This window comes from Phanerochaete carnosa (genome assembly GCF_000300595.1).
Source record: "Phanerochaete carnosa HHB-10118-sp unplaced genomic scaffold PHACAscaffold_6, whole genome shotgun sequence".
NCBI lineage: Eukaryota > Fungi > Basidiomycota > Agaricomycetes > Polyporales > Phanerochaetaceae > Phanerochaete > Phanerochaete carnosa.
The window spans coordinates 1,991,585-2,006,559 of record NW_006767633.1 but is presented as its reverse complement, the minus strand read 5'-3'; the positions used below and the strand labels follow the sequence as shown (position 1 = coordinate 2,006,559).

Sequence of the window (14,975 nt, the reverse complement as noted above, 5' to 3'; positions counted from 1 at the left end):
AGCTTGCTCGACGTGCCGCAGTCCTTTCCTTCGCTTCCGGTATCTGCTGGGGCGGCGTACGCCGGGGCCACATTTTGAGTTACACGGAAGTTTCGGCGACCTGGGGACAACAGTCGTCATCGCAGGCGCCGCTTGCCTGACCGGACGCGCGTGGCAGATGTTCCTCTCGACGTACAGCGCCTCGTGGTCGTCGGTGGCACGCATCGCCCATGGACAGCAATTGCCTCGCTGGTTGCTGTGGCCTCTCCGCCGTCCACGGCGGCCACGAGGCGACGCTGCGACAGCGTAAGTTTGCGCGCGTCCGCGAGGCTGCCGCGTGGTGCGGCGAACTGGGTGGGCCCTCGCTGGCGCCGTCGTCCGGTGCAGCCAGGAGGCACTTGCAGGCTGACAGAGGGGTTCTGCGCAGCGCGTGTTTAGCGCATGTATCGTTGTTTGAGTTGGAAGTGCGCGCTGGCACAGCGCATGTGTCCTAGTGCTCTCACAGCGCGGTGCACAACACTCGTTTGTACATAATGGCAGAGAGGCAGCGGGACTGGGTCTTGGACTCGAGGTCGCCGCCGACGCGAGCAGGGACTCGAGGTCGTCGCCGACGCGAGCAGGGACTCGAGGTCGTCGCCGACGCGAGCAGGGACTCGAGGTCGTCGCCGACGCGACGAGCTGGGACTCGAGCAGAACTCGAACAAGGCGTGGGAGGCAAACATACAGACCTGCCATATGCGGCAGGAAGCCGCTGTTCCCGTCGCCCGATCCGGAAGGTGTCGTCGTTCGCCCCCATGTCGCGGAGTTTTGTTCTTGTTGAAGCGTCCGGACGCGGACCTGCTAACGACCATCATTCGAAGAACATGTACAAGTACAAAGTGTCTCATCAATATCGCCCTTTATTCCATCCCGTTCCGCATGTTGTCAAACTGGCTTCCCCCGTACTCCAGCCAGTTCGGGCTCTTGTCCAGCCCGCCCATGGCCTCCTTCACGGTCGCCACGAGGCTCCGGCCAGGCTGCGGCTCCTTGCCAGGCCCGCGCTCCATGTCCTCGCGCTCGCCGTTCTTGTCGCCAGAGAGCTCCCAGAACATGCTCCCGCCGAGGCCCTCGCGCCCGATCCACGCGCCCTTGGCCGCGCCCACCGCCTCGCTGTCGAAGCTCACCATCTCCCGCGTCTGGTAGTGGTACGCCCAGCTCGCGACCGCCTGGTCGTCCTGCAGCACGTACGAGCCCGGCAGCGGCAGCGCGCGGTAGTCGTACACGCCCGCCTCCCAGCTGCCCTGTCCGATGCCCTGGAAGGGTGCCCCTGGCCCGTCGGTGTTCGCAAAGGAGCGGCCGTAGACGGGTATGCCCATGACAAGCTTGTCGCGCGCCACGCCTTGGGCAATGTACCAGCCTATTGCTTCTGATGCGCTGAGCGGGCCTCCAAAAAGGTTTGCCTGATGATTCGCAATGCTGTCCCAGGATCCAGCTGCGCATATCTGTAAGTACTAGCAGGTGATAACAGACAGGACGCTTACAAAAATCGTATGCCATCAGGTTCCAGAAGTCCAAGACCGCGTCCATCTCTCGGACAAACAGCTTCCTATACTTGTCAGGGCCGCAAGGCGCAGCAATCTAAGAAGCCTTCAGACGGAGGGAACCGACAATGGAAAGGCCCACATACCGTTAGAAGGAATCGATAGTTCGCTCCCTTCTTGGCCGCGTGCCGATCCAAAGCGTGCCGCATCTCCCGTAGCAGCTCGACATACCCCCGGGCCTGCGCCTCGTCTGACGGGTATTCATAGTCCACGTCCAGGCCGTCCAGTCCGTTGTCCTCCAGCAGCCTCACCGCAGACGCGACAAACTTGGACCGCAGCGCGGGGTTGACGACGACGGGATGGAAGGACGGCGAGTACGTCCAGCCGCCGATGGACAGGAGGACCTTGAGGTGGCGGTGCTCCTTCTTGAGCTTGTAGATGGCCTTGAAGTTGCCGTACAGGTTCTTGCCCGTGTCGCCCCACGAGTCCCCGGCGTAGTGGATCTCCTGGTCCGCCCAGGTGTCCGAGAGGAAGACCTCGCCGCTGTCGGGCCGCACGTTTGCAAATGCGTAGAGGATGTGCCTGGAGGGGGTTCGAGCGAAGAGATGAGCAAAGCGTTTAGGCTGCGCGGGCCTGTCCGACGCACGTCAAATCTTGCACGGGGATCTTGTGCGGTGGGAATTTGCGGCCGTAGATGCCCCTGCAAGCGGTCTCAGAGCAGTTCCGAGGACAATTAGGGGAGCGGCGGGCTCACCAGTTGACAAAGCTGGGGGCGTACGGGGGGCGTGAGTACCAGTGACTCACTCCGAGAACTGCGGAAAGGCACTCACTAGCCGACACTGTACTTTCCGTTTCCAGGCATCTCCGCGGTGTCGTTCACAATAGAACTCGCAACGGCCTTCTCCGTGTCTTGCGCTGCCGTAGGATGGGTCTCTGCGACCGCTGGTCTCTCGTCTTCGAACGGAGGTCTGCGCTCCACAGACCACTGGCCGGCCTTGTAGGACACGAGCGCGGTCAGGCAGAGGGCAGCGAGGACGAGGAGCGGCTTCGAGAGCTTCAGGAGTCTACTGCGTGCAGGCTTTGTGGGTGTCGGTGAGCCGTCGGGGCTCACTTGTTGCTCGTCGGTCGGGACAGGTTCGTACGCAGCCATCGGCGCTGACGACCGCGTCTCCTTGCACCTAAATTCGCTTCCGGCTCTGATATGAAGTCATTTTCTTCCCACGGTTTGCGTCATCTCTCTGCCGAAGGTAACAAGCGACCTCCTCGACGCGCTCCCTCAGTTGCGTCCTTCGTCGCGTTCTTCCAGGTCCTTCCCCTTTACTGTCGCCAGTGGCTGATGGAGCTCCTTATGGAGTGCTGAGATTACATGAGCGTGGTCGCTGGAGTCCATTTTCGTTCACATTCGCACACGAGCACCGAGCGAGTGAGTCTTTCAAAGATAATCTTGCAACAAACAAGACGACAAAGATATATTTCCACGCGCAACTATCGCGTTCAACACAAGCACGGCAGATGCAGCGACTGCAGCGAGCACGACGCGCCGTCCGGCTGGTCGTTCCCGTATTGCAAATACAACGTGTAGACGTTCGGGTCGCTCGTCGCGCACGCGAGGAAGTTCAGCTCGCGCGGGTCGCTCGTGATGATCGTGTCGCCCTCGAGGGCCCAGTCCGTCGTCGCCGCCGTCGTGTTGAACGTGAGCGGCTTGTACGACGGCGTCGCGTCCGTCTGCACGTTCAGGTACAGGCCCGAGCCGTCCGTCAGCTGGATCGTCCCGCCGGCGATGTCGAAGTAGCCCGAGGACGACTCGGGGCCCAGCACCGGCTGGCCGCCTTGCGCAATTTTTTGGCGGTTAGCGCGCACATGTGCGCTACGACGTGGTGGTGTGCTCACCGTCGTTCTGCAGGTAGAAGTGGTACACGGGATCGTCGTCCGCACGGATCTGGGAGCCGGTGGGCGCTGGCGCGGCGCTCGTCGAGGTCGAAGAGCCCGTGGGCGGTGGCACTACACTGGTGGTCGGCGTGCCCGAGGCGGTGGACACACTGGCGGCGCCCGGGACGCACTGCGAGTAGTCTAGGACGCGCGGTGAGGAACACGGAACTTGGCCCCCGAGGAGACACACTAGTACTGACATGGGTTCAAGACCGTGCAGATGCTGCCGGAGGCACAGGTCGTGGCACCCGCCCTAGACACGCGCCGTCAGAATGGACGTGATATATTGGTACGGCGAAGCGGCGTGGCGCACCATCCGGTACCACCGCACTGGCCCCAGACGGGGGATTGCGCGAGAGCGCCGGCGGCCAGTCCGGCGAGGGCAGCGAACAGGGCAAGCTTGTTCATTGTTAGGGTGTAGACTTGAGTCAAACGCGACAAAATCGCGCTGCGGTGCTTATATGCGCTTGAGTCGGCATAATAATGGTAGTACGTCGGGTTCGGAGAAGGCTGGCTGTCTCGCGAAGTAACTCCATCGCGCGCTTCCGTCGAGATGTCTGCAAAGCATGACCAAGTACACGTTTCTTCGCTGGCTCCTTGGAACGGGCGACGTGGCTAAGTTTGTGCCATACAAAAGTGATGATCATGCGACTGAGTGTTATTTCTCCACGAAACCACAGGTCATATGGTTACTGTGAAAACCTCCGCGATCTGCAAAGTTGGAAGTGCGGGTGTCCTGCTATTCGCGATTCAGGCTGGTGGTTGTAACTTAAGCAGTGTACACTGAAGCAACACACCAGCTGCCTAGCGTCTGCAGCGGACTGATACATGAGTCCGATGCTGTTGGTCGTCCAAGATGAGCACCTGAGTCGCCAACTCGTACCTGAGGTAGTGATGAAATATGAAGCAAACATGAAGGTATGCAAAGTAGACTGTCGACTATGCTGACAGGCACCAACATCGGCTGTCCACGAAAAAGGACTCGCCATGATACCGGAAATCGTCTGGATCTTGGTTCCCCCGGCTCCAGGCTCTTGCAAGCTGAGGGTAGTAGAATGATGTAAGCAGTGGTGTGAAAGGGATATTGTAGATACCCACAGCTGGGGAACAGAGGGGGCAGATGGAGCGTGTCAGAAAGAAGTAACTGGGAGATAGTTCCCACTATAATTCACCAGGACAAACGGAGCTAGAAAAGGGAGTGGTCTGTAAACTTCTACGTCGCGACAAAGACTTGAGTAAAAGTGAGGAATCGTACCCTGGTCGCCCTGCCGCTCAAGCAATGTTGTAGTACATAGTTGTACGTTATTGCTGCACAGATAGGTGTCCCAATCAACAATTCTTCTCAAGCTCAAGGTGAATAAGGACATACGATCTATTCACTGAGATGGGCTGTGGGCCCACCATATTGAACTGCAGAAGCAATACAACGACGTAGAGACCCACAAAGACACGAAGCATCATTTCAAGGCGCACATGCCGTCGACAGAAGATGAAAGAGGGTGTGAAGAGGGCATGGACGAAGGACGGGAACGCACACTCTGGACGACGTCTGCACGATGCGAATATGGAAGGCCATGAAATCCATTACGCCAGGAAATGAACAAACACGCACTAGATAGCATTTGCGAACGACAGCCTGGGGTGCAAGGTAGCCAACAGTTAACCTTGTTCTACATGTGCCTCGCCTGCGACAAGCGGGCACCGCGGTCGCTATCACAATGAGCACATGAGAACATGTCGTGTTTCTTGGCCGTCTTTCATGCTGCAATTGCCCATTGTCGCCGTCGTTTCATGGTCTGTGTGTTGTCCCGTTAACGTCCCTATCGAAGATACATAGTTCAGCATGTCACCCGCTATCAAGTAGCTGATGGTGCTAGACACGGGCGCCGCGGCACTTCTACAAACTGAGCACGCCTGAAACATACCTGAACGGCCCTGTCGGCTACCTTCGTGCCTGGCACCTGTTGGATATAGAAACTTCGACCAGGCTAGAGATAGCCGCATAGTAGTATGCTGTTTTCCTGATGCTGGCCCTAATTTGCACGCTAGTGCTTGGGATGTCCAGTCCTGTGGTCGCTGGAATTCTGGATTAGTCGTAGCGGGACTCGTCCTGCTGGGCGTGGCGTCGCCGCCTATCCTGATCAGGAACTCCACGCCGGGCGAGAGCGAAAGAGGCCGACCTTGCGTTAAAGTTGCCAATACCTGACATCGTGAAGGTCAGCGCATAGCCGTCCGAAAAGAATTCTCTGAAAAAAGGGCACGCCTTCTCGAGTCCGACGCCTTTCTGAACACTCTCGGCGTCACGTGACCCTGAAAGGATTGTGCCAGTGGGTAGACTTTCCGATGTGCTGGGAGGTCCAGCTGCCCGTCGAGTCGCTTCAAATGGGACCAGTTGTTTTCGTACATTCTATAAATGACATTTCCGAAATCGGCTTCGATAATATTGATCAAGAGGAGCACAGCCGACGACATGAGCTTCCTACTACTCTGGATGCCGAGGGTCGCTGTATCAAGGCCGTCGTCATGTACATTCCGAAGGATGCTTTTGTTGGGAAGTTTGGCAAGCTAGCATGACTAGGTGAACGTTCCTTCACTTACAATATGGCTAACTTTAGGCAACGATCATGCGACCAAGCGCTGTTTCAACTCAGAGCTCCGCGATCTGTACATCCTGGTGTCTGGTTACCACTACTGGGTTGCGTACATTTCGAGCCGATAGCTATTAGGTTCGAAGGGGATGTGAGGAAACCATTGCTTTCTTATCTTTTTCCGGGGCAGCACAGTAGCAGTGTTCTGGCTGCGTGGCGTTCGTCACGGTGGCGCGAACGCTTCGCGCGACCCAGCCTCTCAGGTCTCAGACCCCACGGCCGACATATCTAGTCGGACCCAAATCTGGTATTGTCGTATCACACGCACAGCGTTATACGCGACTTCATGACACACTCGTTAGTAGATTACATGCCAGTTGAACTAGAAGCGGACCCGGAGCTTGTGGATGACTGAGCAATGTCAGCATTCTGACAATAATCCTCTAGTAGTAAGACCGCTGAGTGGCAGGCTTCGTTGATGGATTAATGATGGTTAAATGGAGGCAGAACTAAACAGAGCTGCATTGTCCACGGTTGTTACGTAGTACGATGCGAGTGCACGGACGCGGTCTAAGGCCCCTTTGAGGCAGTGTAACGGGATAGAGTGGTGCCAATACGCGTGACATCGCCTGATGCGTGCGCGTCGGTGAGGGAGGTCGGGCGGGAGGAGAGCTATGGTAGATGAGGGGAAATACAGTTTAAACCCTTGTACTATGCACTGTGCGATCCGGGTGCGCTCAACTTGTCATAGGATGCATTTGCGGACTAAGTTCATTCTACAATCAAATCGTACCAGACGTGGAGCAAGTTATGTTTAGTACGACCACTCTTCTGAACCTTGGTGTATCCACCGGGCAGAAACTCGACGCACAACGCAGCTCTTCAACGGTTGCTCTCAATATGACAGGAAACATGTCGCGATGAGTTTTCAGGGAAGAGTGGAAAGAAGTGATCTCGCATCTGACAGCACCTCCCACACAAGACAAAGCGTGATGGTCGCCTGCGGTTTCCTAAGTGGCAGTTCCCTGCGATCAACTTCTGTGATGAAAAAAAGAGGGCATCCGACGACATACTGTACAATTCCTCACGGTCGCCAGGGCGTCATGGCGTCTCGCCGCAGCGAGACGATAGTACTAGTTCTTGACAGGCTTCCCAGTGTTTGTTCGTCAGAATCACCTGCTTCTTCGGTTCGCCAGCCGTCTATCACGCTGGCATATTGTGGGCCAGAGGACGGCACCAGTTCGACGGGCGCCGGGGCGTATAGTCGGGCCGTGCGGCCATATGTTCGGCAGTGGGCAACACCGAAGCATGCTAGTGCTATGGCTGCGACCCCGGCCACTACCCCAGCGACAATGACACCGCTGGGGACGGGATCACCAGAAGGCGATGATCTGTAGGTAGAAAGATCAATTAGCAACTACTATGCGAGCATGGTCACTGGCCAGGAAGTGACTCACTCGCTAACAATGCTCTGACTGGCTATTGCGGCCAGGACAGCATATGTTGAGCGAGGGGAAATGCTGTCAAAAATCGTTGAGTAAAGGTTAAGAAGACGATTGACCCTAATAGAAGACGCACGAGATCCGGCCGCCCATCGGTCGAGGAAGACTCGAGACACCAGTTACCCCGTAACCCATACCCTGTTGAGTGAAATCGTAGGGGGACACCACTAAGACACATGAATTATCCGCTAAACAAAACTGAAGCTGAGTAATCTGGCCATTAGACGATTATTTACGAGCCTGCTTACGGCCGCTTTCCACAGTAAAAGACGAGCTCTGAGCATGAGCCCCTGTGCTGTCGACTACAGTGAAGACGACGCTTGTATCTGAAACGGAGTTTACGGATCGACGTGCCGTTCCTGCGAGTCGAAGTGAGATATGAGACCGTACATACCGGCCCACATGTTTGTTGACCAAGTAATGCTTGTTTCCAGAAGGCCGTCATACTGTTGGACAACGGTATAGGCCGCATTTATAACCTGCAGGCTGTAGATATATTAAGCCCTGAGGCGATAAAGATACAAGTCTTAGCAACTCACAACTATTGCCGAAGCCATGAAATAGTTATCAGTTCTTCGACGCGACATGCAGGTGCAGGAGGACTAACCAATGTATAGGGGGCTACGAATAATACAACCAAGCTCTGCATGAGCTGCCAGTGAAAAAGTAATGCGCAGGCACACACCTTGGCCATTGAACCAGATAATCTGCGTCGGGACACATTCTATGACGGCCGCGCTGCGAGCAGATAGAGGTTAGTGATACTGGCGATCTTGAGATATACTTGGCACACGGTGTGTTGATCACGAGCAGTCGCCCTTTCACCACGTATTGCAACAGAAGTAAGAGCGTGATGAGAATACTCAGCGTCGGGTTCGAAGGCATTGGAACAAAGGATGAGAAACAAGCCGTTGGTAGTAGAAAGCCAAGAAGGGTTATGTATGTGGACACTAAAACCCCAACGCCCCACGGACAGTGTCGTTTTGACAATGATTGAGGCATACATTGATATTTTGAGACGTACGTCGAACACACTCATGATGGATTGGCCTGCTGCCTGTCTTGGGGGTGAGAAGGAATGGATCTGTACGTGCTTAATCTGGTCTGTTCTACAGGTAATTAATGTTGGATAATCCGTATCATACATGCGATGACTTATTAGCAGCTATAATCCCCATGGTATTCTTAGGCTATTGTTGAACAGGTTATCTTCGTCTATAGTGGCTTGACATATTGCTCTGAGATTCACAGATGAGGTGAATGCGCCCTGATGTTGAGGAGTGAACGAATGGTGATACAAGAATGTTCATTAGAGATTTATAGTGCATGATTGAGTCTAGGCTCGGATCTATGGATAGATGATGTGTGATTGAAGTGTGCAATCGTATCCTACATTCAATAGTGTGGTCAATAAATAATCATATCACGTGCTTTTCACCTCTCTCCAGAGCGGGGTGATTGCCTGTGCGACAGTGTTGGCCGCGACCTCGAGGCATGCGCGCAATTCATCGTCTTCGACGCTTTGTAGTACGCGCCGCGCCCGCCAGCGGTCGGGATGGAAGCGACGGTGGCCCTTCTCGACGAAAGTCTTGTAGTCCGCGGCACGCATGTGCGTGCGTACGGCGGCAAAGAAGGCTTCGACGGCCGTCCAATCGACATCCTCGACCGTGAATCTCGAAGGCTTATGCAGCACCGGCCATGGCACGGCACCGAACGAGACGGGATTCTCAAGTGAGAACTGTACGGCATCGAACGCCTCCGCAAGGGTCTTGTAGCGTTCCAAGGCGCGTTGTGTCGTCCAGGGCCCATAGGAGTAGCGCTCCTCCTGTTGCCGCCGTTGCTCTCCCTCCTGTTGCCGCCTCCGCTGTTCCTTCTCTTCTTGCTGCTGCTTCCACCGCTGCTCCTCTTTCCGCTCGCGTTCCTGACGCAGGCGTTCTGTCTTTTCGCGCTCGCGGCGGAGAGCCTCCTCCTGCTTGTACTTCTTCTCCGCCTCTGCAGCTTCTGCTCTCCGCTGAGCTTCTTCACGTTCACGGCGCTCGCGTTCATACTCGTTTATCTCCTTCATGCGGCGAATTTTTTCCTCTAGGCTTATGGGGTCTTCTTCTGGGAGCGGCTCATCTTGTGGTGCACACGGCAAAGTGTCGGTTAGGACAGTAGGTAATTTGCGTTAGCGTGCACAGGAAACAGTACACTGGTTTAAAAAAACGAACTGGTCGTGCTAGAGGTACTGCTACCAGTGCTGCGCCACCCCGGAGGCATCTCAGCACGCAGCGTCTCCGCAAAAATACGTTCGCGCTCTTGCCGCATCTTCTCTAGTCGCTCGTTATACTTCCCCTGCTTAAATCGTTCATGACCAGATTTCTTTTTCGCATACTCTTGTCGCATGCTTGACGGCGACTGGGTGTGGCGAGGGCGCTTGGACGGAGGGACATCCTGAGTGTCACGGGTACGTTTGAAGACGGGGGGATTACTACTGCCGTCGCCTGCGGGTGGAGAATCTGACATTTGCGAGCCGACTGCCTCGAGACCGATAATGAAAATGACATCAGAATTTGAATGTGCTGAACCTGCGATGTTCTGCAATATTGTATCAGCTCGACAAAACACAGGGCAACGCATGCTGGCTCACGTCTTTGGCGCTTATTGGGCCGGGTTCCACCAGTGTAGTCTTCTGCGGTGTTCGTAGGGTGTCCGGTGCCGGTATGCGGAGGTTGTGATGTGTGCAAGGGAAGCTGCGAAGCATACGACGGGTTCGAGTACGGTGACGGCTGGGTCTCCTCGGTGGGCTGGGTGTCGGTGATGGTAAGGTCGAGCATGCTCAAGTCTTGAACTTCATTAGGGCTCTGAGTCTGCTTAGTCTTCGTCGTGGCCAGCTTCTCTCTGCGTTTCCTGCGGTTCTCTTCTGTTCTCTTCCGGCGAGCCTCTCGAGCGGCCGTAAAACTAGCCACATTCTCGACCATCATCTCCACCTCCTCGTCAGAGTCGCTAAAGTCGTCGTCATAGCCGTTGTCGCCTTCAGCCTCCTGTTCTACGGGGGCGTGACGCTTCTTCTTGATATTGCCAGGCATGGGCAGATCCTCGTCTGAAGAGTCCTCGACGTAGGGTCGCTTTGCCTTAGCAGGTAGCGTTTGTGGTGCACCGTTGGTTGTCTTTGACGAACGACGCGTTATAGTAGAAAGCGTAGGTGCAGGTTGTACTGTACAGTCGTACTCTGGGTCCAGCTTGTGAATATCCCACTGGTCTTGTGAACACATCACAAGCTGTCTAGCGTAGCATAAATGAGCATGAACCAGTCCCTGCGATAACCCTAGCACTTACCCACATATGTCCACAACTCTCGGCCATTCGCCCTCGTCATCTGCGTTTTCCATGCCCTTTGCTCGCGGTATCCACCTCCAGAAGCTCTCGCCAGCCGGCAACGTCTCGATAACGACGCGCTTCTTGCTGCATAGCTCATCCCCTCTTAACTGCGCTCTCTGAAGACCACAGGATGCTGTAAGAGGATGGAAGGTGGCGAAAGACAGTTTCGAACCGGGGGAGCTGAGCAGCCGCGCCGGTTGAGCGGGATCGAGCGCGCCCACAGGAAGGCCAACTATAGACATGGTTGGATGAGGGTGGCCTGCTCTTGTCTCAGACATGACAAGCCAAAAATAACGTAAGGGTGAGATTAACGACTAAGGTTATGCGCAAGCAGCTCCAAGGGCAAGGTACAACGTGCAGCGGGAAAATCACGTGACACCGACGCGTGGTAGAGTTTGATGGCGCATCAATGTCTCCAAGGAAGAGCGCCCATTTCGCTCTGTGGAGGCACAGCCGAGAGTCCCGAGACGACGCCCTACGCCGAGTTCAGCCCTTAGTTCGACGCCGCCTTTTCGTTTAAATTGTGTTCTTCGTTGCCAATGGGCCTATCTGGCTTTCCATAGTGAGAGTGGAGAAGTCTCATTCATCATAGGACGAACAGATCGAATTGGCGGAGCTGACGTCGCTCGAACCAGACATGACTCGCGACGCTCTCTCTTCTGCATCGCCATCTCGACTGCTGCGCAAGCAGCCACCAAGGACTTACAACCGTGTGAAATTCCACTCTGACTAGATCTGACTCACTCCGTACTGGTACTCTTCCCGCCGATATACACATATATATATATATCTTCGCAGTGCGGCGCTTTCCCGGATATCCACTACGCCTTTAGCATCCGTTCGCCACTATGACTAGCCTACGGTCCTTCCAGACCGAGATCGACGAAATACATCACCGGGAGGCCGTTAAGCAGCGTTTACAGACGCTTTCTGAGCAGGGCGGGCTGAGGGTCACGAAGGGGGTGGCGGGGAGGTTGCAGGCTAAGGCGGCGGGTGTTGGGACCGAGCCTGCCCCAACCGAGGCTATAGCGGCGGATGAGGAGGGAGATAGAAGCATAGATGAGGCATTGGAGCAGGATAAGATACAAGTGCGCTTGAAGCTTCATAGACGGATTTAGACCAAGCTCACACTATCTAGGAATTGCTGCTTGCGAATGATACAGGCAGAGCCCGCGACCTCGTAGCCAGCATACTTACTCGCAGACGAGGAGAACTAGTGTTCCGTATAGGTGTACGACCGGCGCACGATAAGCTGTTTGCAGGCGGGGATCTAAGAGACTCAGATCCACCACAGGGTGTTCCTCGCATGGCTGAGGAAGTAGACATCCTTTGCGCCCGAATAGCCGAGGTAGTGGATGAGCTGGGAGGGAAGGTGCGCACTATTTTTGTCTGTCGGGAGCGTCATATCTGTGTCTCAACTTTCAAACAGACCTCGGCTTTGTACAAAATATCGGATGGTCCTCCTCGAGCCGCATTATTATTACGACTACCCCCGCCCAGCGTAGCGTTAACACCTGAAGTCCGCTGTGCAGTTGTGGGCAATGTTGACAGTGGGAAGTCTACCACTTTAGGTGTCCTCACACGTGGTATGTCCCGTCATATGCGTTGCCTATCCACCAAATTTCACTTGTACCAGGCGCGTTGGACGATGGCCGCGGACGGGCTCGCGTTTCGCTCTTCCGGCACAAGCATGAAATCGAGAGCGGCCGTACATCGAGCGTGGGCATGGAGATCCTCGGCTTTGGGTCCTCGGGCGAACCCATTCTCCCTCTGTCGTCGCATGCCAACGATCCCGAGGCGATTCGCCACGAGAGGATGAGCTGGGAGGCGATATCTATACAAGCGGCCAAGATCGTGTCTTTTATTGACCTGGCTGGGCACGAGAGATACCTGAAGACCACGCTCTACGGACTCACGTCCGGCGCGCCGTCTTGCGTTATTCTCATTGTAGGCGCCAACGCCGGGCTCATTGGGATGTCGAAGGAACACCTTGCTATTGCGCTAGCATTAAGTGTGCCCGTGGTTGTCTGCATCACTAAGGTTTGGGCTGTCCACACTTGCGCTATGATTAGGGTGCTAATATCTAGGGAAGATCGATATGACACCGCTAAACAAGCTTGCCGAGACGATCAAGCAGGTTACGAAGATACTGAAGAGCCCGGGATGCCGGTGAGTCATTTCTTCTGCGGTCTTTCTCATAAACAAATATATATCATACCAGAAAAACGCCGGTATTTGTAAAGACTATGGAGCAAGCTGTCGAAATCTCCGAGGTCTTTGCCAAGCAGCGGTCGGTGCTAAGCTGTTATAGGGAGACAGCGTGCTGACATCCGCATAGATTATGTCCTATATTCCAGTTAAGCAACGTGACAGGACAGGGCCTGGACTTCCTGCGGACATTCCTGAACCTTTTACCTCCTAGCGAGGGCGACACTGAGAAGTTTACGGCCGACCAGGCACTAGAGGTGTGATGTATGCGTCTTGGGAATAGCTCGGAGGCTGACCTGTTCTACGCACACTTAGTATTGCGTAACCGAAGTTTGGTCTGTACCATACGTTGGCACAGTAGTCGACGGTATCGTCAACTCTGGCCGATTGAAAGCGGGTGATGCTATAGTATTTGGGCCGGACTCCAACGGCAAATTCGAAAGCACGGCCATCAAGTCAATACAACGGAAGCGGTGCACATCTTACTTCAATTTCCGTGAAATCCACGCTCATATCTTGATGTCCCAGCGCACCAGTCAATTCTGCCGAGGCCGGCCAATGCGTCTCATTGGCCCTGAAGCGTGTTCGGCGAGCCGCTGTGCGAAAGGGGATGGTCATCGTGCACAAAACCGACGCTCCCCCGCCACGAGGTGTGTATTGAGTCCCGATATCCACCTCCGTCAGCTTCTGATGACAAAGAGAAGCGGTGAGGCAGTTCGAGGGACAAGTCCTTATCCTCTAGTACGTATTTGACCGCGCAGATCCCTACATGTGAGACCCTTGACTCACATGTCCGTCCAGCCACAATACGACGCTGCAGAAGAACTACCAGGTGGGTCTTATAGAACCCTAGCCAGCTTCTGCCGCGATGCTAATCTTCGAACCACAGGCGATGTTGCATTGTGGTGTAAGTGAACCCTACACCCTACCATAGTGGCAGTGCTGACGGCATGTGCCGCAGGCCATCCGGCAAACAGTCCGAATACTGTCAATGGACCATCCACAAGGCGTTCTCCGTACGGGAGACCGTGCTACGGTCACGTTTGAGTTTATCTCGCATCCTGAGTTCTTAAAGGAAGGAATGAAGCTACTGTTTCGCGAGGGAAAAACGAAGGCAAGTCGATGATATATGCGTCTCACCAGGTATATACTGACGCCGCTGATAATAGGGCCTTGGCGTCGTGACCAAGCTATTATAAGCCAGCGCGCTTTCGTCGTCGCTCTGACCTCCGACAAGCCTATGCTTAGCCCCGCCTTTTGCACTTCGGCATTGAAGACCAGCCTAGCTATTCCGCTCGGAACACAGCCGATGATCCGCATACAGTACAACCCTACCTTGTCCGCCCCCTCGGCGCAACCCTTTCCAAGGCGACACGCCTGCCGAGTGATTCCTCGACGGCCTGCCCCTTATTCACCGCCCTGTACTGGAAATGTAGCGGATGTATTATTAGTGTTTCTCCGAGGCATGCTGCTTTGGTATCATGAAAGGATTACTGCCAGCATACTTCTTTGCTATAGCCCTGTGTGGCGAGCTTTATCTAGTGCCATCCCTACGCAGACAAGCCGGGCTTCACGGGGCAGCTCGTTATGCTCCGCTCCGATTTCCCAAATAACATGGCAACCTGTGTATTGGCCAAATGGAAGCTGCTGCCTGAGATGCAGAGCATATCGTGCCTGCATTGCACGTATGGGTGCAGGCTGTGGACTTCCCGCGAACTTATTAGGTTCAGATATTAGCTTTTCAGTACAAGATAGCCCAAGTCTCTGGATACTTTGTGTTGTTATTCATATATATGGTCTTGTCAACCCGTTTCTATTGTAGGATGAGGTCGACCGGATTTCAACTAAATGAGAGCACCCGTCCTAGTAAACGATAGGCGAGCGCCTAG

General features: G+C 54.9%; 5 protein-coding genes across 5 annotated transcripts; 1 reads left to right on the top strand and 4 right to left on the bottom strand.

Moving 5' to 3' along the window:
• Positions 1-112: 112 nt before the first annotated feature.
• Positions 113-2,670, bottom strand: PHACADRAFT_123568 (glycoside hydrolase family 18 protein). Its single transcript, XM_007397105.1, has 6 exons — positions 2,330-2,670; positions 2,254-2,265; positions 2,146-2,199; positions 1,646-2,081; positions 1,500-1,596; positions 113-1,450 (listed from the first exon to the last, which is right to left on the bottom strand). Exons 1-6 carry the CDS (start codon positions 2,647-2,649, stop codon positions 879-881), a joined length of 1,491 nt encoding a protein of 496 aa, XP_007397167.1. The 5' UTR covers positions 2,650-2,670; the 3' UTR covers positions 113-878.
• Positions 2,671-2,993: 323 nt separating this feature from the next.
• On the bottom strand, positions 2,994-3,450 carry PHACADRAFT_62301 (uncharacterized protein; the record flags this gene model as incomplete). Its single annotated transcript, XM_007397104.2, has 2 exons — positions 2,994-3,328; positions 3,390-3,450. Coding segments are annotated over 2 exons (396 nt in total), but the record flags the coding sequence as incomplete, so codon positions are not given.
• A 3,634-nt stretch (positions 3,451-7,084) lies between these two features.
• PHACADRAFT_185395 (uncharacterized protein) lies at positions 7,085-7,922 on the bottom strand (the record flags this gene model as incomplete). The annotated part of the gene is made up of 5 exons (XM_007397103.1): positions 7,085-7,407; positions 7,474-7,536; positions 7,595-7,706; positions 7,767-7,877; positions 7,913-7,922. The coding sequence occupies 5 exons, from the start codon at positions 7,920-7,922 to the stop codon at positions 7,101-7,103; spliced, it is 603 nt and encodes a 200-aa protein (XP_007397165.1). The 3' UTR covers positions 7,085-7,100.
• Positions 7,923-8,941: 1,019 nt separating this feature from the next.
• PHACADRAFT_196902 (uncharacterized protein) lies at positions 8,942-11,120 on the bottom strand (the record flags this gene model as incomplete). The annotated part of the gene is made up of 4 exons (XM_007397102.1): positions 8,942-9,636; positions 9,729-10,085; positions 10,148-10,782; positions 10,837-11,120. The coding sequence occupies 4 exons, from the start codon at positions 11,118-11,120 to the stop codon at positions 8,942-8,944; spliced, it is 1,971 nt and encodes a 656-aa protein (XP_007397164.1).
• A 407-nt stretch (positions 11,121-11,527) lies between these two features.
• On the top strand, positions 11,528-14,759 carry PHACADRAFT_174976 (uncharacterized protein). Its single transcript, XM_007397101.1, has 14 exons — positions 11,528-11,828; positions 12,017-12,250; positions 12,308-12,464; positions 12,515-12,918; positions 12,971-13,047; positions 13,100-13,168; positions 13,217-13,343; positions 13,402-13,559; positions 13,615-13,736; positions 13,791-13,827; positions 13,888-13,918; positions 13,976-13,993; positions 14,048-14,200; positions 14,256-14,759. The coding sequence occupies exons 1-14, from the start codon at positions 11,727-11,729 to the stop codon at positions 14,283-14,285; spliced, it is 1,719 nt and encodes a 572-aa protein (XP_007397163.1). The 5' UTR covers positions 11,528-11,726; the 3' UTR covers positions 14,286-14,759.
• The last annotated feature ends 216 nt before the right edge of the window (positions 14,760-14,975 follow it).